Genomic DNA, 16,774 nt, shown 5'->3' on the forward strand with positions numbered 1-16,774 from the left:
GTAAACTAGAGACAAAATTAGAGGAACTTTGCGGGAGTCCGAACATGCCAAACGTAGCAATTCGACAGCCCGGCCCACCCAAAACCCTACCCGGACCCGCGACCCCTCCTCTCCTTTTTTTCCTCCTCCCTTCTTTCCCTTTTGCCTTCGCCGTCGTTCCACCACGCCCGCCGCCACGACACCACTCTGCCGGAACTCTACGTCTCCGTCACCTCCAGCGCTCTAGCAAGGCTCCATCTCGCTTATCCGTCTCCGTTCAACCCCTGTCCTTCGACCGCCACGCCAGGTACCATCCGCTACTTCTATTCTCATCATGCCCGGCAACTGTTCGATGAATCGCCAGAGCTAAGACAGTTGTCCATTCTTCTTTCTAGCAATGGATTCCGATTTGAAAAAGGAGGAGTACTCCGATGAGACGACGATGATGAGGTGGTCCTTGAAGACACGGACAGTGCAGAGGAGCATGTTCTCAATTTCAAGGGCTCAATCAAGGGTCATAGAGTGCTCAACCACAACAGGACGCGCGTCCATTTGACACTGATGGCCGACTACTTTGCCCTCGATGCACTATTCGCTGAGCATTTTCGTCGGTGTTTTCGGATGAGCAAGACTGTCTTCGATCGTTCGTACCATGTCATTCGGTCCTACGATGACTACTTCATCCTGAAGAAGGACGCCATGGGAACGGTCGGCTTCTCTAGTTACCATAAGTGCACGGCCACACTCTGGATGCTTGCATATGGAACGGTTGCTGATTCGTGGGACGAGTACCTATGGATGTCTGAGAGCACACGCAAAGATTCCATGGTTAGGTTTGCAACTACCGTAGTCGAGGTGTTCGGACCTCAGTACCTGAGAGAACCAACTGTGGCAGGCACCGAGAGGCTCTTGGCAATCTCAGAAGCAAGAGGGTGCTAGGTTTGCTTGGATATCTTCACTACATGCATTGAAAATGGAAGAACTGTCCGAAGACTTTACAAGGACAATATTAGGGTCATGTTAATTAAGAAGCCCTCCATCATTCTTGATGAAGTTGCATCACATGATCTTTTGAGTTGCCATACTTTTTTTGGCATGCCTGGGTCTCACAGTGACATCAATGTGCTGCAATGATCGCCGTTGTTTGCGAGGCCGACTGAAGGAAAAGCTCATTGTCGGTGTCAAAACCGGCGGATCTCGGGTAGAGGGTCCCGAACTGTGCGTCTAGGCGGATGGTAACAGGAGACGTGGGACACGATGTTTTTACCCAGGTTCGGGTCCTCTCGATGGAGGTAAAACCCTACTCCTGCTTGATTGATCTTGATGATATGAGTATTACAAGAGTTGATCTACCACGAGATCGAAGAGGCTAAAACCTAGAAGCTAGCCTATGGTATGATTGTTCTTGGTCATGCGGACTAAACCCTCTGGTTTATATAGACACCGGAGGGGGCTAGGGTTACACAGAGTCGGTTACAAAAGGAAGGAGATCTACATATCCGTATTGCCAAGCTTGCCTTCCACGCCAAGGAGAGTCCCATCCGGACTCGGGACGAAGTCTTCAATCTTGTATCTTCATAGTTCGATAGTCCGGCCGTCCGGATACCCCCTAATCCAGGACTCCCTCAGTAGCCCCTGAACCAGGCTTCAATGACGACGAGTCCGGCGCGCAGATTGTCTTCGGCATTGCAAGGCGGGTTCCTCCCCCGAATACTTCATAGAAGATTTTGAATACGAGGATCGTGTCCGGCTCTGCAAAACAAGTTCCACATACAACCATAGAGAGAATAATATTTTCACAAATCTAATCTGCCGACGCGTTTCGCAGTGTGACATCACACCGCAGCCAGGTCACCATTCGAATCGTTCTTCACAACCAACCTCAGCGTGTTCCGCGAGGCGGTTTCCTTGGCACGTCTTGTCGAAGCAGAGATCGTGTCCCCTTATTACGGGATTCCCATCAATACGGACGTGGGTGACCCAACCTCGCCATCAATTACGACGCTTGGGCGATAAGCGAGTTTTACCAGGCTGGTGGGGGCACATAGTTTCGTCCGCCCTTATAAAGGGATAATGGTTCACCTTTTTCTACCCACGCCTTCTTCCTCCTTGCTCATCCATTCTTGCGCACTCGAGCTCCAGCGCCCAAGTCCACATCCTTCTCCTCAACCCTCTTCAAACATGTCCGGAGCGGGAGGCAAGTGGATGGTCTCCTCCGTTACGGACGGAGACATCAAAAAGCTGCGCGGGGCCGAATACTTAGCCGCGGATATTGAGCACCGGCTGCCAGCCGCGGGGCAGATCGTCCCTACCCCGGAACCTTACGAAAGGGTGATTTTCCTCACCCACTTTGTCCACGGACTGGGGTTTCCCCTCATCCATTCGCCCGCGGCCTTATGTTCTATTATGGGATGGACTTCCATGATCTTGCTCCGAATTTCATCCTCAACATCTCGGCGTTCATCATCGTGTGCGAGGCTTTCCTCCGCGTCCGGCCTCACTTCGGCCTGTGGCTGAAGACCTTCAATGTCAAACCGAAGGTAGTAGGTGGCCAACAAGCGGAATGCGGCAGAGCCATGGTGGGCAAAATGCCCAACGTTACATGGCTCAAGGGCTCCTACGTGGAGACCATAAAGGGGTGGCAATCGGGGTGGTTCTACATCACCGAGCCGCGCGACACCAACTGGGTGGCGGCCCCCGAGTTTCGATCCGGAATCCCCACGCGACTCACTCCAGAAGTGTATCCGGAATATGACAGGCAAGAAACTCAAGCTTGTCAACATTGTCCAGGTCATGCTCTTCCGCCGGATCCTCCCCGTGTCAACAACGGGCTTTCAACTTATGGGAGGTCGACCCGGCCCAGCACCAGACTCTATGCGAGCTCTTCGACACGACGCATAAGGACGTCTAGAAGGTGCTGTTCAAGGGTGCCGAGGTCCCCCCTCCCCTTACCGAGGACCGTGGGCTAAGCGCAACGCGCCCTGCGAATCCGGTAAGTTCTGTACATCTCGTAGGGTATTTATTTTCCATAGTTTAACCATGTACTGGGTCTGAGCTCCCATGCCTTTGACAAGACTGGGTGGAGACATCGGAGCAGATTGACTGTCCGGCCCCTCTGCCCGTAGACCCCGCAGACGCTCTCCTGACGGAGATGCGGACTCTCCTTATGAGGTGCCGGAGAAGAAGATCAAGAAGAAGGCCACGGGAACCCGAAAGAGTTCCCGGCGCCAGGTGGTATCGGACTCATCGTCCGATAACTCCGAGACGCACTCCTCCCGTGAAAACGAGGAGGAGAAAGATGAAGGTTCTCCCCCTCCAGCCGGGGAGACAGGAAAAGGAAGGCCGCCCCAACCGGGGAGGCCGGAGGGTCCAAGAAGGGAAGGACTCTCCTTCCGGACTGTTCCACCACCGCCGCCGACAGCGAAGACGAGTGGTTACTCAGGGCCAAGCCCCTGGCGAAGTCGTAAGTATTCGGATACCAGAGTAACTCATAGCATACTTTTATTGCACTGCTTCTCCTAAAGTCGAATATGATCATGCAATCCGCCCCGAGCCCGTATCGACGTATCCTCGTCCGACGGTTCCTTGGACTCGTCGGATATGAATAGCGATTCACTTCCAACCGCCTCCTCTCCTCGCCCTACGGACAATTTCGAGGTATTGTCTCAAGGGGCACCGAACCGAGGGGAGGTAGTCCTGGAGGCGCCTTAGGGCGACCTTCCGGACTCCAGGCGCAAAGGGAGCAAGACTCCCAAGGGCTCCAAGTTCGGCCCTCAGCCGAACACCGCGCCGAAACCTCCAGTGGTTCCGGACTCCGGCAGGCGACCCCCTGCCAAGAGGGGCAAGCCGCCCGTGCCGGTGACCTCTGTCTATCCAGAGGCATCGGATAACCTGCTGGGAGCGCTTCGCGGTGCTTCCATCGACGAAGAGCACCGCACTATTATGAGTGCGGTGATCAAGAAGGTTCAGTCCGCTAAGAGCGGACTGACTGAAGCCTGTGCCAGCCTTCTAACAGGCTTTGAGGTAAGTATTTAAAATATAGGAAAATATTACCGCATAGACAGTAGCCCCTGATGCTTTGTTTGGTGTTCACAAAGAAAAGCCGAATAGAGGATAAAATAATATCTGCAGGAGTCTAATACAAGTATGTCTATATGCGTATGCAGGCTTCGCTGCTGACCTCTGCCGCACTGACTGCGGAGGTCGCCGCACTGAAGCAGAACCTCGAGCGGTCCGAGAAAGAGCTCGGCCTTGCCAAGAGGCAGCTCGAGGAGAACAAAGGTAAGTAATACCTTGTCTATATATATATAAGATGTGGTTGCAAAATGATAGGATCATCATGGATGTGCCAGGGGCCACGATCGAAGTGGCGACCCTGAAGCAAGCGCTGTTCGAGGCCGAAAACAAAGCGGCCGAGGAGCGCACCGAGCGGGAGAAACAAGAGGCACGGGTGGGCGAGGTGCAGCAAGAGCTCCAGGCTCTCGTGAAGAAGCATGAGACTTTGGAGCTTGACTCGAAGACGCGAGAGTCCGAGCTTGCCGCGGCCCTCGAGAGCACAAAGCATGCCAAGGCTGAAGCCCAAAAGGCCCTCCAGGAAATTGAGGCGATGAGGAAGATAGCGACGGGTAAGGCATTCATTATGCAAAGCAAGCATGTGAAAGTAAATTACTTGTTACTTACCCGAGTCCGGAGCTCTCCAGGAGCATTCATAGATTTGCCCCGCAGCGTGTCGAATGCCGCAAAGTACTACCAGGCGGAGGAGGGAAGCTCGATGGAGAAGTTGTTCTGGTCTCAGTATACTGGGACCGAACACCCGATGCCTGTGAGCAACCAGCTGAAGCAACTGGTCGAGCTGCACAAGGCGGCCGAACAGGCCATGAGGGGCCTTATAGTCCGGATGTGGCCTGGCGACTCCCTTCCCAATAGCTACTTCGGCCAGGTGAGGCGGCTTGTGGATGCCTGCCCACGGTTGGAAGTCATAAAGCGGCCCGTCTGCATCGAAGGTGCACGCCGGGCTTTTGCCCGTGCGAAGGTGCACTGGGCCAAGATGGACGCAGAGAAGCTGGTGAAGGAGGGGCCGCCGCAGGGTAAGGAGCATCGCCACCCTGAAATGTATTATGAGGGTGTCCTGAAGGGTGCCCATCTTGTGGCGGACGAGTGTGCGAAGGATGTAATTTTTGAATGAACTTGCTCGTGTGATCCTGTATTATGAAAATTTGTTCATGTGCGCTATGCAACGCTTGTTTGAATTTAAAATATTACCTTCTATGTGGTTATTTATCAAATCTGAGAGATGGCCAGTCGTCGGCTTCTGCCCCCATGCCACGAGTGCTGGGGTGTTCGGGATAAATCTGAGCACTCCTTTTCCCATTATTGGGTCCTTCGAGGGAGGTGCTCAGCGCAACGAACAAGGCAATCAGACTATAATGCTTTATCACTCTCACTTAGCCATAGAAGTCTACAATTTTAAATTTTGGCAAAGCCCCTAGTATTCGGAAGGCCGAATTCGGGGCGCTATACACGCCTAAGCCGGACAAAGCCGACTCCTCGCCCTAAGCGGCATAAGTCTTTAGGGACTCGAGACCTCTCGAACAGCGACCAGCTCTTGCCTTATCATGACAGTCAGTTTTAGCTTTCTCTACTGAGGTGCTTGCACAGATGAACTGGGGCACAATCACAGTAGTTCTCCCAGTGCTACCTTAGCCGATATAGCGGAACGTAAGGTACCAAAACATGGGAGCCGGGCAAACCCAACTATTGACCCAAGACATGATTCGGAGCTGATGCATATAATGCTATAAGTTTGGGGTGCTGCACTGTCGAAAGTGTTCGGACTTCTCACGCCGTATTATGGGGTACGCTTAAGCCCCTGGCGTATTGGCCGTACCAGAGTGTACGGGTGCTGAATGTCATGAATGAACATATATATATAAAAGAATAGAGAATGTGGTAATAGACTAGTGCTATGCATTGTTTATTCAAAAAGGTGCGTTGAAGCATAATGATACAAGTAGTGCGATAAGCAAAAAGTAGGACTATTTGACATGTCCCCTCCAAGGGCAAGTTGCGGAATGGTATTTAAAGTAGGTATTTCATTCGTTATCAGAGACCACCTGGGGAGTTCCATGGTGCGACGTAGCTTTCTGCCTCCTTGGTTGTTGTATCGTTTGTCCGGCAATCATACTGCCGGACGGGGTTTCCAAAGAGTAAAGTCCTGAAAGAGAGAAAAGATAACAAAGCAGGAAGCCCCTAGTGCGGTTGAGCCGCCTTTTGGGGCGTGCCATAGTCGTGCCCCCCACCTATGCCCATGGTATTTTCAATGCGTAATTATGTACGCGTGGCACGGATTTCGCCGTTTGGCTGGGACTGGGGCGGGGGTCGCATTGCTATGCGAGCTCGAAACATGCCAGGCGGTCTTGTTGCAGATTACTCCGGGCGCGCTTGAAGGTGTCCGGGTGTTGAATCGTTGAACTGGTGGATTGCCTTAAGAGGCTGCTTTGTGCTTCTGCTGCGAGGGCCGTAGTGTGCTCCTCCGTGCGGAGAGAGCGCTCTGTGTTTCCATTGACTGTGATGACCCCCCGAGGTCCTGGCATCTTGAGCTTGAGGTATGCATAATACGGTACCGCATTGAATCTCGCAAATGCGGTTCGCCCGAGCAGTGCGTGATAGCCACTGCGGAACGGGACTATATCGAAGATTAACTCCTCGCTTCAGAAGTTATCCAGGGATCCGAAGACCACTTCCAGTGTGACTGAGCCTGTGCAATGGGCCTCTACACCTGGTATGATGCCTTTGAAGGTCGTTTTTGTGGGTTTGATCCTTGAGGGGTCTATACCCATTTTGCGCACTGTGTCCTGATAAAGCAGGTTTAGGCTGCTCCCGCCGTCCATAAGGACTCGAGTGAGGTGAAATCCGTCGATGATTGGGTCTAGGACCAGTGCGACGAATCCGCCATGACGGATACTAGTGGGGTGGTCCCTGCGATCGAAGGTGATCGGACAGGAGGACCATGGGTTGAACTTTGGGGCGACTGGCTCCAACGCATATACGTCCCTTAGCGCACACTTCCGCTCCCTCTTGGGGATGTGGGTTGCGTATATCATGTTCACCGTCCGCACTTGTGGGGGGAACCTCTTTTGTCCTCCGGTGTTCGGCAGCTGGGGCTCCTCCTCGTCATCGCTATGTAGCCCCTTATCCTTGTTTTCGGCATTTAACTTGCCGGCCTGCTTGAACACCCAATATTCCCTGTTGGTGTGGTTGGCTGGCTTGTCGGGGGTGTCGTGTATTTGACACGAGCGATCGAGTATACGGTCCAAACTAGACGGGCCCGGAGTGCTTCTTTTGAATGGCTTTTTCCGCTGACTGGGTTTAGAGCCTCTGAATCCGGCATTGTCTGCCGTATCCTCGGTATTGTCGTTGTTGATGCGGCGCTTGTGTTTGTTGCGACGTGACCTGCCATTGCTATCCTTGGTATCCGAAGTACCATGGTTCTTTGATATGTTATTGCTGCGAGCCAGCCAACTATCCTCTCCCGCGCAAAAGCGGGTCATGTGTGTCGTGAGGGCTGCCATAGATTTTGGCTTTTCCTGGCCAAGGTGCCGGGCGAGCCACTCGTCGCGGATGTTGTGCTTAAAAGCTGCTAGGGCCTCTGCATCCGGACAGTCGACAATTTGATTTTTCTTTGTCAGGAACCGTGTCCAGAATTGCCTGGCCGATTCCTCTGGCTGCTGAATTATGTGGCTCAAGTCATCGGCATCTGGTGGTCGCACATAAGTGCCCTGGAAGTTGTCGAGGAATGTGGCTTCCAGATCTTCCCAACAGCCAATGGATTCTGCTGGCAGGCTGTTGAGCCAATGCCGAGCTGGTCCTTTGAGTTTGAGTGGGAGGTATTTGATGGCAGGTAGATCATCACCGCGGGCCATGTGGATGTGCAGGAGGAAGTCCTCGATCCATACCGCAAGATCTGTTGTACCGTCGTATGATTCGATATTTACGGGTTTGAAACCCTCTGGGATTTGGTGATCCATTACTTCGTCTGTGAAGCATAGGGGGTGTGCGGCGCCTCTGTACTGGGCTATATCGCGACGCAGCTCAAATGAGTCTTGTCCGGTGTGTTCGGCCCGGCCGGATTTACTTTTACTGTATCCGGCGTGACGGTTATCGTCTCGCATAGTAGCGCGCCCTCGTGATCCGTAGATCGATCTTACGTGTTTTGCTTTGTCCTCCAATACGTCTTGCGGTTCTAGCGTGTTTCCCCGTGCCTTGACATTTTTATTTGAGTGGCTTCGGGGTGCTGGCTGAGCTTTTGGCAGAAATGCCTCTCTGTCGCGGCCACGAGGTGGCCAATCAGCCGCGTCATACGCTGGAGATGTTGGTTTTAATGCTTTCTCCTCCAGTCGGGGTAGCAACCTGCGCTTTGGGTAACTCTTGGAGGGGCGTTCGAGTTCATATTCCTCGGCCGCAAGGACTTCAGTCCATCTGTCAGCTAGCAAATCTTGATCAGCTTGAAACTGCTGTTGCTTTTTCTTAAGGCTATTTGCCGTGGCTATAAGTCGGCGCTTGAAGCGCTCTTGCTCGACGGGATCCTCAGGCACGACAAATTCGTCATCGTCGAGGCTTGCCTCGTCTTCGGAAGGAGGCATGTAATTATCATCCTCCGCCTCTTCATCTGCCGCTCTCTCGGGAGGGCTGGCTTCTCCATCCTCCTGCTCTAAATCTTGCTGGAGGGGATTTGTCATCATCTTCGGCACTGTCCGGAGTGCTATTATCTCCTGTGCCGGTATCACCGCTTTTGCCTTGGCGAGACTTAGAGCGGCGCCACTGACGTCGACGCTTGGGTTGCTTCTTGGAGGGGTCATCCTCCGATGTCCCGTCGCCATTGCCTTTTTTGGGTGTGTCCACCATATATATCATATGATGAGGTGGCTATCAAGTGCCCTGTGGCTAGTGGTTCTTGTTCGTCTCCTGCATCGTCGTCCATACCGTCGATGTCTTCGGAGTCGAAGTCGAGCATGTCGGTCAAATCGTCGACAGTGGCTACTAAGTGGGTGGTGGGTGGGCGGCGAATTTCTTTGCCATTCGCATCCCAATCCTGCCGGACATAGTTCAGCCAGGACTCTTCTGACAAGGAGAGAGACCTTAATGAGTTCAATATGTCGCCGAAGGGCGAGTGCTGAAAGATATCCGCGGAGGTGAACTCCATGATCGGCGCCCAGTCGGATTTGATAGGCACGGGCGCAGGCGGTTCGGAGTCCGTGGCCAGGGAAGAATTCGGTAGTTTGGCATCACGGCTCTCGTGAAGGGTAAGGTCGATACTCGGCTCGATCGCCGCTGAGAATGCGTCCTCCGTGGCGGGGTCTATCCACCCGTCCACGGATGGCGCAATTGGCTCCGAATTGAGGGTCGTAGCGGTGCCGGTGCGGTCTCCTGAACACAGTCCGATGGTAGAGCTAAATCATGCTCATCGTGACCGTGCGGTACACTCGGCAGGGGCTCGAATCCATCGAAGATCAAGTCTCCGCGGATGTCGGTCGTGTAGTTTAAGTTTCCAAACCTGACCTGGTGGCCAGGGGCGTAACTCTCGATCTGCTCCAGATGGCCAAGCGAGTTGGCCCGCAGTGCGAAGCCGCCGAATACAAAGATCTGTCTGGGGAGAAAAGTCTCACCCTAGACTGCATCGCTATCGATGATTGAAGGAGCCATCAAGCCTAACGATGACGACTATGACGCCCGGATAATTTAGCTACAGTAATCCCCTCCTAGTGCTGCCTTGTCATCATAGTTAAGTTGCTAAACCTCTCTTTGATCCAAACCCGATTCGAATTCAAATTTAAAGTAAAGTCAAATTATTATTTCTTCAAACAGTAAAACAAAAAATGTTCGGTGAGTTGCAAATATTCACTAACAAATTGTTGTTAGAGAATCCACATTTTCTAGAATGATAAAATGCCCCTAAGCTATTTTTAATTGAACCATAAAGCTTTTAACTGAACCATCCCAATTTAAATAAATAAGTAAACAAATCAAAAATATTTGAAACTTGGTGGGTTAATTCAAAATGTTACCTAGTATTTAAGTGTTAAGTTTTACTTTTAACTGAAGTCTTTTGGTAGCCCAAATAGATGCAAAACAGTGAGATAAAAGTGAAAACAGAAATAAAGAAAAAAAAGGTAAATGGAAAGCTTACCTGTTGGACTGGACCTGGAGTCAACAGTGCAGGCCCAGCCCAACTCACCTCCCTCCTTCAACCTACTGCTCACAGGGGGCGTGCTGGACGCACCCGCCGCGTCCATGGTCGCAGATGACCATGGGTCACCCATCCCGCGAGTCCCTGCGATAGATAAGGACCTCCTTGACCCCCTGGCGAACCCTAGCGCCCTAATTACCTTCTCCCTCGCGCCGCTTTCTTCCTCCCGCGACAAGCCGAGCCGTCGTCGCCATGGTCCTAGTCGATGTCGTGCCCACTGTCTTCCCCGCGCCGAGCTAAGGTGTCCGCCAACTTCGCCGTCATTCCCCGCGTCGCCTGCGACCAACCGTTCGTGCTGGGAGCCCCTGCATCACCGGATCCGCCGTCGTCTTCATCCTTTGGCCACTGGCGCATCCACGATGATTGCCATTGTTCTACTGCTCCTAAGCCATCGCCGGGCCTCCTTGTGCCTCCTAGGTGAGACCCCGATCCCCTTCCACCTCTCCGTCGAACGTGTTCGCGCGTGCTCGTCGCACCGACCGAGCCCCGAACGTGCGTCGTCGTCCCTCGCGGGTTCTGGCTGCTCCCTTTCCTCGCGCCGCTCATCCCGCGCCGTGACCATCCCCTGCTCCTGCTGCGCTCACCGCCTCCCGCGCTGCTCCTCCTACTTCTGCTGCCGCGGCTTCAGCCCAGCCGTAGTCGTCCGCCCACGGCGACCGCAACCATCCGCAGCCCCCTGACCCTACGCAGCTGCCCCCTGCTTCGGCGCCATCCTCGCCCGGTCGCGCCACCGCTCCCATCCCGCACTGCTGCTCACGGCTATCCTGCTGCTGCTTTGCCGCTAGAGGCTGCCTCCGGCCGCCGCTGCTGCCGCTCGCACGCACCAGGCCACTCCTCGCTCCCTTGCTCCCCGCGGCCTTGCCGCTGCTACCGCCGCAAACCCCGCGCCCACCGGAGCCTGCCGCTCCCACTCTCCCGTTGCACCGTCCGCCAACCCGTATCGTCCGCCGACGCTCGCGGCAGTGACCGCTGCCGCCTACGCGCAAGCGCCGGCCGCGCCACCGTGTCCGTCCTGCGCTGCCTCCCCCTGCCACGCCACCCGGCTGCGCCTCGCCCTGAGCTACTGCCACGCCGCGCCCGGCCAACCACGCCGCCTCCTCTGCCACGCCACCGCATCCCCTTCCGCCTCCGGCCGCCGCAGGCCCCGCCACGCCGCGCCATGCTCGCCGGCGGCGCGCTTTGGCCGCGGCCATGCCTCGGGCATGTGCGCGTGAGCCCTCGCGGGTCCGTCCGGCGCCCGTTATCCGCCCGCCCCGCTTGGCCTTTAGGCTAATGACAAATGGGGCCGCCCCTGTTAAAAATAAATAAATGTTATATAATTAATTAAATAATTAGTAATATATAATTAATCAACTTAATTAAATATACTTAATTAGCTTAATAACTAGGTTAGTTAAGTTAATCCTAATTAGTTGAGCTGGGTCAATGGCAGATGGGCCCCACAACCCCTTTTGACCAGTCAATCCAGTCAGAGTTGACTGTTGACTCTGCTGACATCAGCATGACATCATGATGGCACAATAAGTCCTTTTTGAATTAGAGATAATTTCAGAAATGTTTAGAAACTTTAGAAAATCATATAAAATAATACGTAACCCGAATGAAAATACTTTGCACATGAAAATTGCTCAGAACGACGAGACGAATCCGGATACGCAGCCTGTTCGTCTGCCACGCATCCCTAGCATAGCAAATACGCAACTTTCCCCCTCCGGTTCATCTGTCCGAAAACGCGAAACATCGGGAATACTTTCCCGGATGTTTTCCCCCTTCACCGGTACCACCTCGTACCGCGTTAGGGCACACCTAGCATTACGCTTTGTCATGTCATGCAACATCATGCATTTGTTTGCATTATATTTATTATTTCTCCCCCTCTTCTCTCGCTAGACATTGAGACCGACACCGCTGCTACCCAGTACGACTACGGTGTTGACGACCCCTCTCTCTTGCCAGAGCAACCAGGCAAGCCCCCCCTGATCACCAGATATCGCCTACTCTTCTCTATACTGCTTGCATTAGAGTAGTGTAGCATGTTACTGCTTTCCGTTAATCCTACCTGATGCATAGCCTGTCATTTCTACTACTGTTGTTATCTTTACCTGCAATCCTAATGCTTAGTATAGGATGCTAGTTTATCATCAGTGGCCCTACATTCTTGTCCGTCTGCCATGTTATACTATCGGGCCGTGATCACTCGGGAGGTGATCATGGGTATATACTGTTGGGGAACGTAGCAGAAATTCAAAATTTTCTACTCATCACCAAGATCAATCTATGGAGTAATCTAGCAACGAGGGGAAGGAGAGTGCATCTACATACCCTTGTAGATCGCTAAGCGGAAGCGTTCAAGTGAACGGGGTTGATGGAGTCGTACTCGTCGTGATCCAAATCACCGATGATCCTAGTGCCGAACGGATGGCACCTCCGTGTTCAACACACGTACATCCCGGTGACGTCTCCTACGCCTTGATCCAACAAGGGGAGAAGGAGAGGTTGGGGAAGACTCCATCCAGCAGCAGCACGACGGCGTGGTGGTGGTGGAGGAGCGCGGGACTCCAGCAGGGCTTCGCCAAGCACTACGAGAGATGAGGAGGAAGAGGGGTAGGGCTGCGCCAACAGGGAGATTGAATCATGTGTTGGGCTGCCCCTTTGCTCAAGTATATATAGGGGGAGGGGAGGGGCTGCGCCCCCACCTAGGGTTCCCTCCCTAGGGGTGGCGGCAGCCCCCAGATCCCATCTGGGAGGCGGCCAAGGGGGAGAGAGAGGGGGGCGCACCTAGGGTGGGCCTTAGGGCCCATCTGCGCCTAGGGTTTGCCCCCTCTCCCCTTGAGGACGCCTTGGGCCTTGGTGGGAGGCGCCCCAGCCCACCTAGGGGCTGGTCCCTTCCCACTATTGGCCCATGTAAGCCTCCGGGGCTGGTGGCCCACCTGGTGGACCCCCGGACCCCTCTGGTGGTCCCGGTACACTACCGGTGATGCCCGGAACACTTCCGGTGGCCAAAACCATACTTCCTATTTATTAATCTTTACCTCCGGACCATTCCGGAACTCCTCGTGACGTCCGGGATCTCATCCGGGACTCCGAACAACATTCGGTAACCGCGTACATACTTTCCCTATAACCCTAGCGTCATCGAACCTTAAGTGTGTAGACCCTACGGGTTCGGGAGTCATGCAGACATGGCCGAGAAAACTCTCCGGTCAATAACCTACAGCGGGATCTGGATACCCATGTTGGCTCCCACTTGTTCCACGATGATCTCATTGGATGAACCACGATGTCAAGGATTTAATCAATCCCGTATACAATTTCCTTTGTCTAGCGGCACGATACTTGCCCGAGATTCGATCGTCGGTATCCCGATACCTTGTTCAATCTCGTTACCTGCAAGTCTCTTTACTCGTTCCGTAACACATCATCCCGTGATCAACTCCTTGGTCACATTGTGCACATTATGATGATGTCCTACCGAGTGGTCCCAGAGATACCTCTCCGTTACACGGAGTGACAAATCCCAGTCTCGATTCGTGCCAACCCAACAGATACTTTCGGAGATACTACCTTTATGGCCACCTAGTTACGTTGTGACGTTTGGCACACCCAAAGCACTCCTACGGTATCCGGGAGTTGCACAATCTCATGGTCTAAGGAAATGATACTTGACATTAGAAAAGCTTTAGCATACGAACTACACGATCTTTGTGCTAGGCTTAGGATTGGGTCTTGTCCATCACATCATTCTCCTAATGATGTGATCCCGTTATCAACGACATCCAATGTCCATGGTCAGGAAACCGTAACCATCTATTGATCAACGAGCTAGTCAACTAGAGGCTTACTAGGGACATGGTGTTGTCTATGTTTCCACACATGTATCTGAGTTTCCTATCAATACAATTCTAGCATGGATAATAAACGATTATCATGAACAATGAAATATATAATAATAAATATTTTATTATTGCCTCTAGGGCATATTTCCAACAGTCTCCCACTTGCACTAGAGTCAATAATCTAGTTCACATCGCCATGTGATTAACACTCACAGGTCACATCGCCATGTGACCAACATCCAAAGAGTTTACTAGAGTCACTAATCTAGTTCACATCACTATGTGATTAATACTCAATGAGTTCTGGGTTTGATCATGTTATGCTTGTGAGAGAGGTTGTAGTCAACGGGTCTTGCCATATTCAGATTCCTATGTACTTCGCAAAACTTTATGTCATATCGTAGATGCTGCTACCACGTTCCACTTGGAGCTATTCCAAATTGTTGCTCCATTATACGTATCCGGTATCCCTACTCAGAGCTATCTGGATAGGTGTTAAGCTTGCATCGACGTAACTCTTTACGTCGAACTCTTTATCACCTCCATAACCGAGAAACATTTCCGTATTCCTCTATGGATAATTTTGACCGCTATCTGGTGATCTACTCCTAGATCACCTTTGTACCCTCTTGCCAGACATGTGGCAAGGCACACATCAGGTGCGGTACTTCAGCATGGCATACCGTATAGAGCCTATGACAAAAGCATAGGGGACGACCTTCGTCCTTTCTCTTTCTTATGCCGTGGTCAAGCTTTGAGTCTTACTCAACTTCACACCTTACAACTCAGGTAAGAACCCATTCTTTGACTGATCTATTTTGAACTCTTTCAAAAACACGTCAAGGTGTGCGTTCTTTGAAAGTATCATCAGGTGTCTTGATCTATTTCTATAGATCTTGATGCCCAATATGTAAGCAGCTTTATCCAGGTGTTCCTTTGAAAATCACTCTTCAAACAACCGTTTATGCTTTCCAGAAATTCTACATTATTTCAGATCAACAATATGTCATCCACATATACTTATCAGAAATATTGTAGTGCTCCCACTCACTTTCTTGTAAATACAAGTTTCTAGCAAACATTGTATAAACCTAAAAGCTTTGATCACTCCATCAAAGCATATATTCTGACTCCGAGATGCTTGCTCTAGTCCATAGAAGGATTGCTGGAGCCAGCATACTTTTTAGCATCCTTAGGATCGACAAAACTTTGATTGTATCACATACAACTTTTCTTACGAAAACTGGTAAGAAAACTTGTTTTGACCTCCATCTGTAAGATTTCATAATCGAAAAATACAACTAATGCTAACATGATTCCGACGGACTTAAGCATCGCTACGAGTGAGAAATTCTCATCGTAGTCAACTCCTTGAACTTGTGAAAAGACTCTTTCCCACAAGTCGAGCTTCATAGACGGTAACATTACCGCCCACGTCTGTCTTCTTCTTAAAGATCCATTTATCTCAATGGCTTGCTGATCATCGGGCAAGTCCACCAAAGTCCATACTTTGTTCTGATATATGGATCCTATCTCGGATTTCATGGCTTCAACCATTTGTCGGAATACGGGCCCACCATCACTTCTCCATAGCTCGTAGGTTCATTGTTTTCTAACAACATGATATCTAAGACAGGATTACCGTACCACTTAGGAGTAGTACATATCCTTGTCGACCTACTAGGTTCGATAGCAACTTGATCCGAAGCTTCATGATCACTATCATTAACTTCCTCTTCAACAGACGTAGGTGCCACAGAAAACATCTTTCTATGTTGCATCACTCTCTGGTTGAAGTAAAGGTTCGACAACCTCATCAAGTTCTATCTTCCTCACACTCAATTCTTTCGAGAGAAACTCCTTCTCGAGAAAGGACCCGTTCTTAGCGACAAACAATTTGCCCTCGGATCTGAGATAGAAGGTATACCCAACTGTCACCCTTGGGTATCCTATGAAGATGTGTTTGTCCGTTTTGGGTTCGAGCTTCTCCGGCTGAAGCCCTAAGCATCGCATCCCCAAACATTAAGAAACGACAACTTTGGTTTCTTGTCAAACCAATGTTCATATGACGTCGTCTCAACGGACTTAGATGGTGTCCTATCTAAAGTGAATGCAGCTATCTTTAATGCATAACCTCAAAATGAAAACGGTAGATTGGTAAGACACATCATAGATCGCACCATATCTCATAGGGTTCGATTACGACGTCCGGACACACCATTACCTTGTGGTGTTCCAGATGGCTTCAACTGTGAAACAATTCCACAATGTCTTAAGTGATTGCCAAACTCATAACTCAGAAAATCCCCTTTTGATCAGATCGTAGGAACATGATCTTATTGTTATGATGATTCTTAACTTCACTCTGAAATCGCTTGAACTTTTCAAACGTTTCAGACTTGTGCTTCATTAAGTAAATATACCTATATCTACTCAAATCGTCGGTGAAGATGAGAAAATAGCGATATCCACCGCACACTTCAATTCTCATTGGATCACACGCATCAGCATGTATGATTTCCAACAAGTCACTTGCCCGTTTCATTGTACCTGAAAGCGGGGTCTTAGTCATCCTGCCCATGAGGCATGGCTCGCATGTGTCAAGCGATTCAAAATCAAGTGACTCCAAACATCCATCGACATGGAGTTTCTTCATGCATCTTACGCCAGTATGACTTAAGCGGCAGTGCCACGAGAAAGTGGTACTATCATT

The 16,774-nt window shown here is 51.3% G+C and overlaps 1 protein-coding gene across 1 annotated transcript; it reads left to right on the forward strand.

Annotated features, from left to right (window-relative positions):
- The first annotated feature begins 540 nt into the window (after nt 1-540).
- On the forward strand, nt 541-918 carry LOC147987666 (uncharacterized). Its single transcript, XM_087542472.1, has one exon. It carries the CDS (start codon nt 541-543, stop codon nt 916-918), a length of 378 nt encoding a protein of 125 aa, XP_087398598.1.
- Nucleotides 919-16,774: the final 15,856 nt, after the last annotated feature.

The sequence above is a fragment of the Triticum urartu genome, chromosome 2A, assembly GCF_056163025.1.
Source record: "Triticum urartu cultivar PI428250 chromosome 2A, HENAU_Tu73, whole genome shotgun sequence".
NCBI classification, from domain to species: Eukaryota; Viridiplantae; Streptophyta; class Magnoliopsida; order Poales; family Poaceae; genus Triticum; species Triticum urartu.

What these genes read in the sequence shown, in the direction of transcription:
- LOC147987666 (XM_087542472.1), top strand. Translation starts at nt 541, where the DNA reads ATGGCCGACTACTTTGCCCTCGATGCACTATTCGCTGAGCATTTTCGT.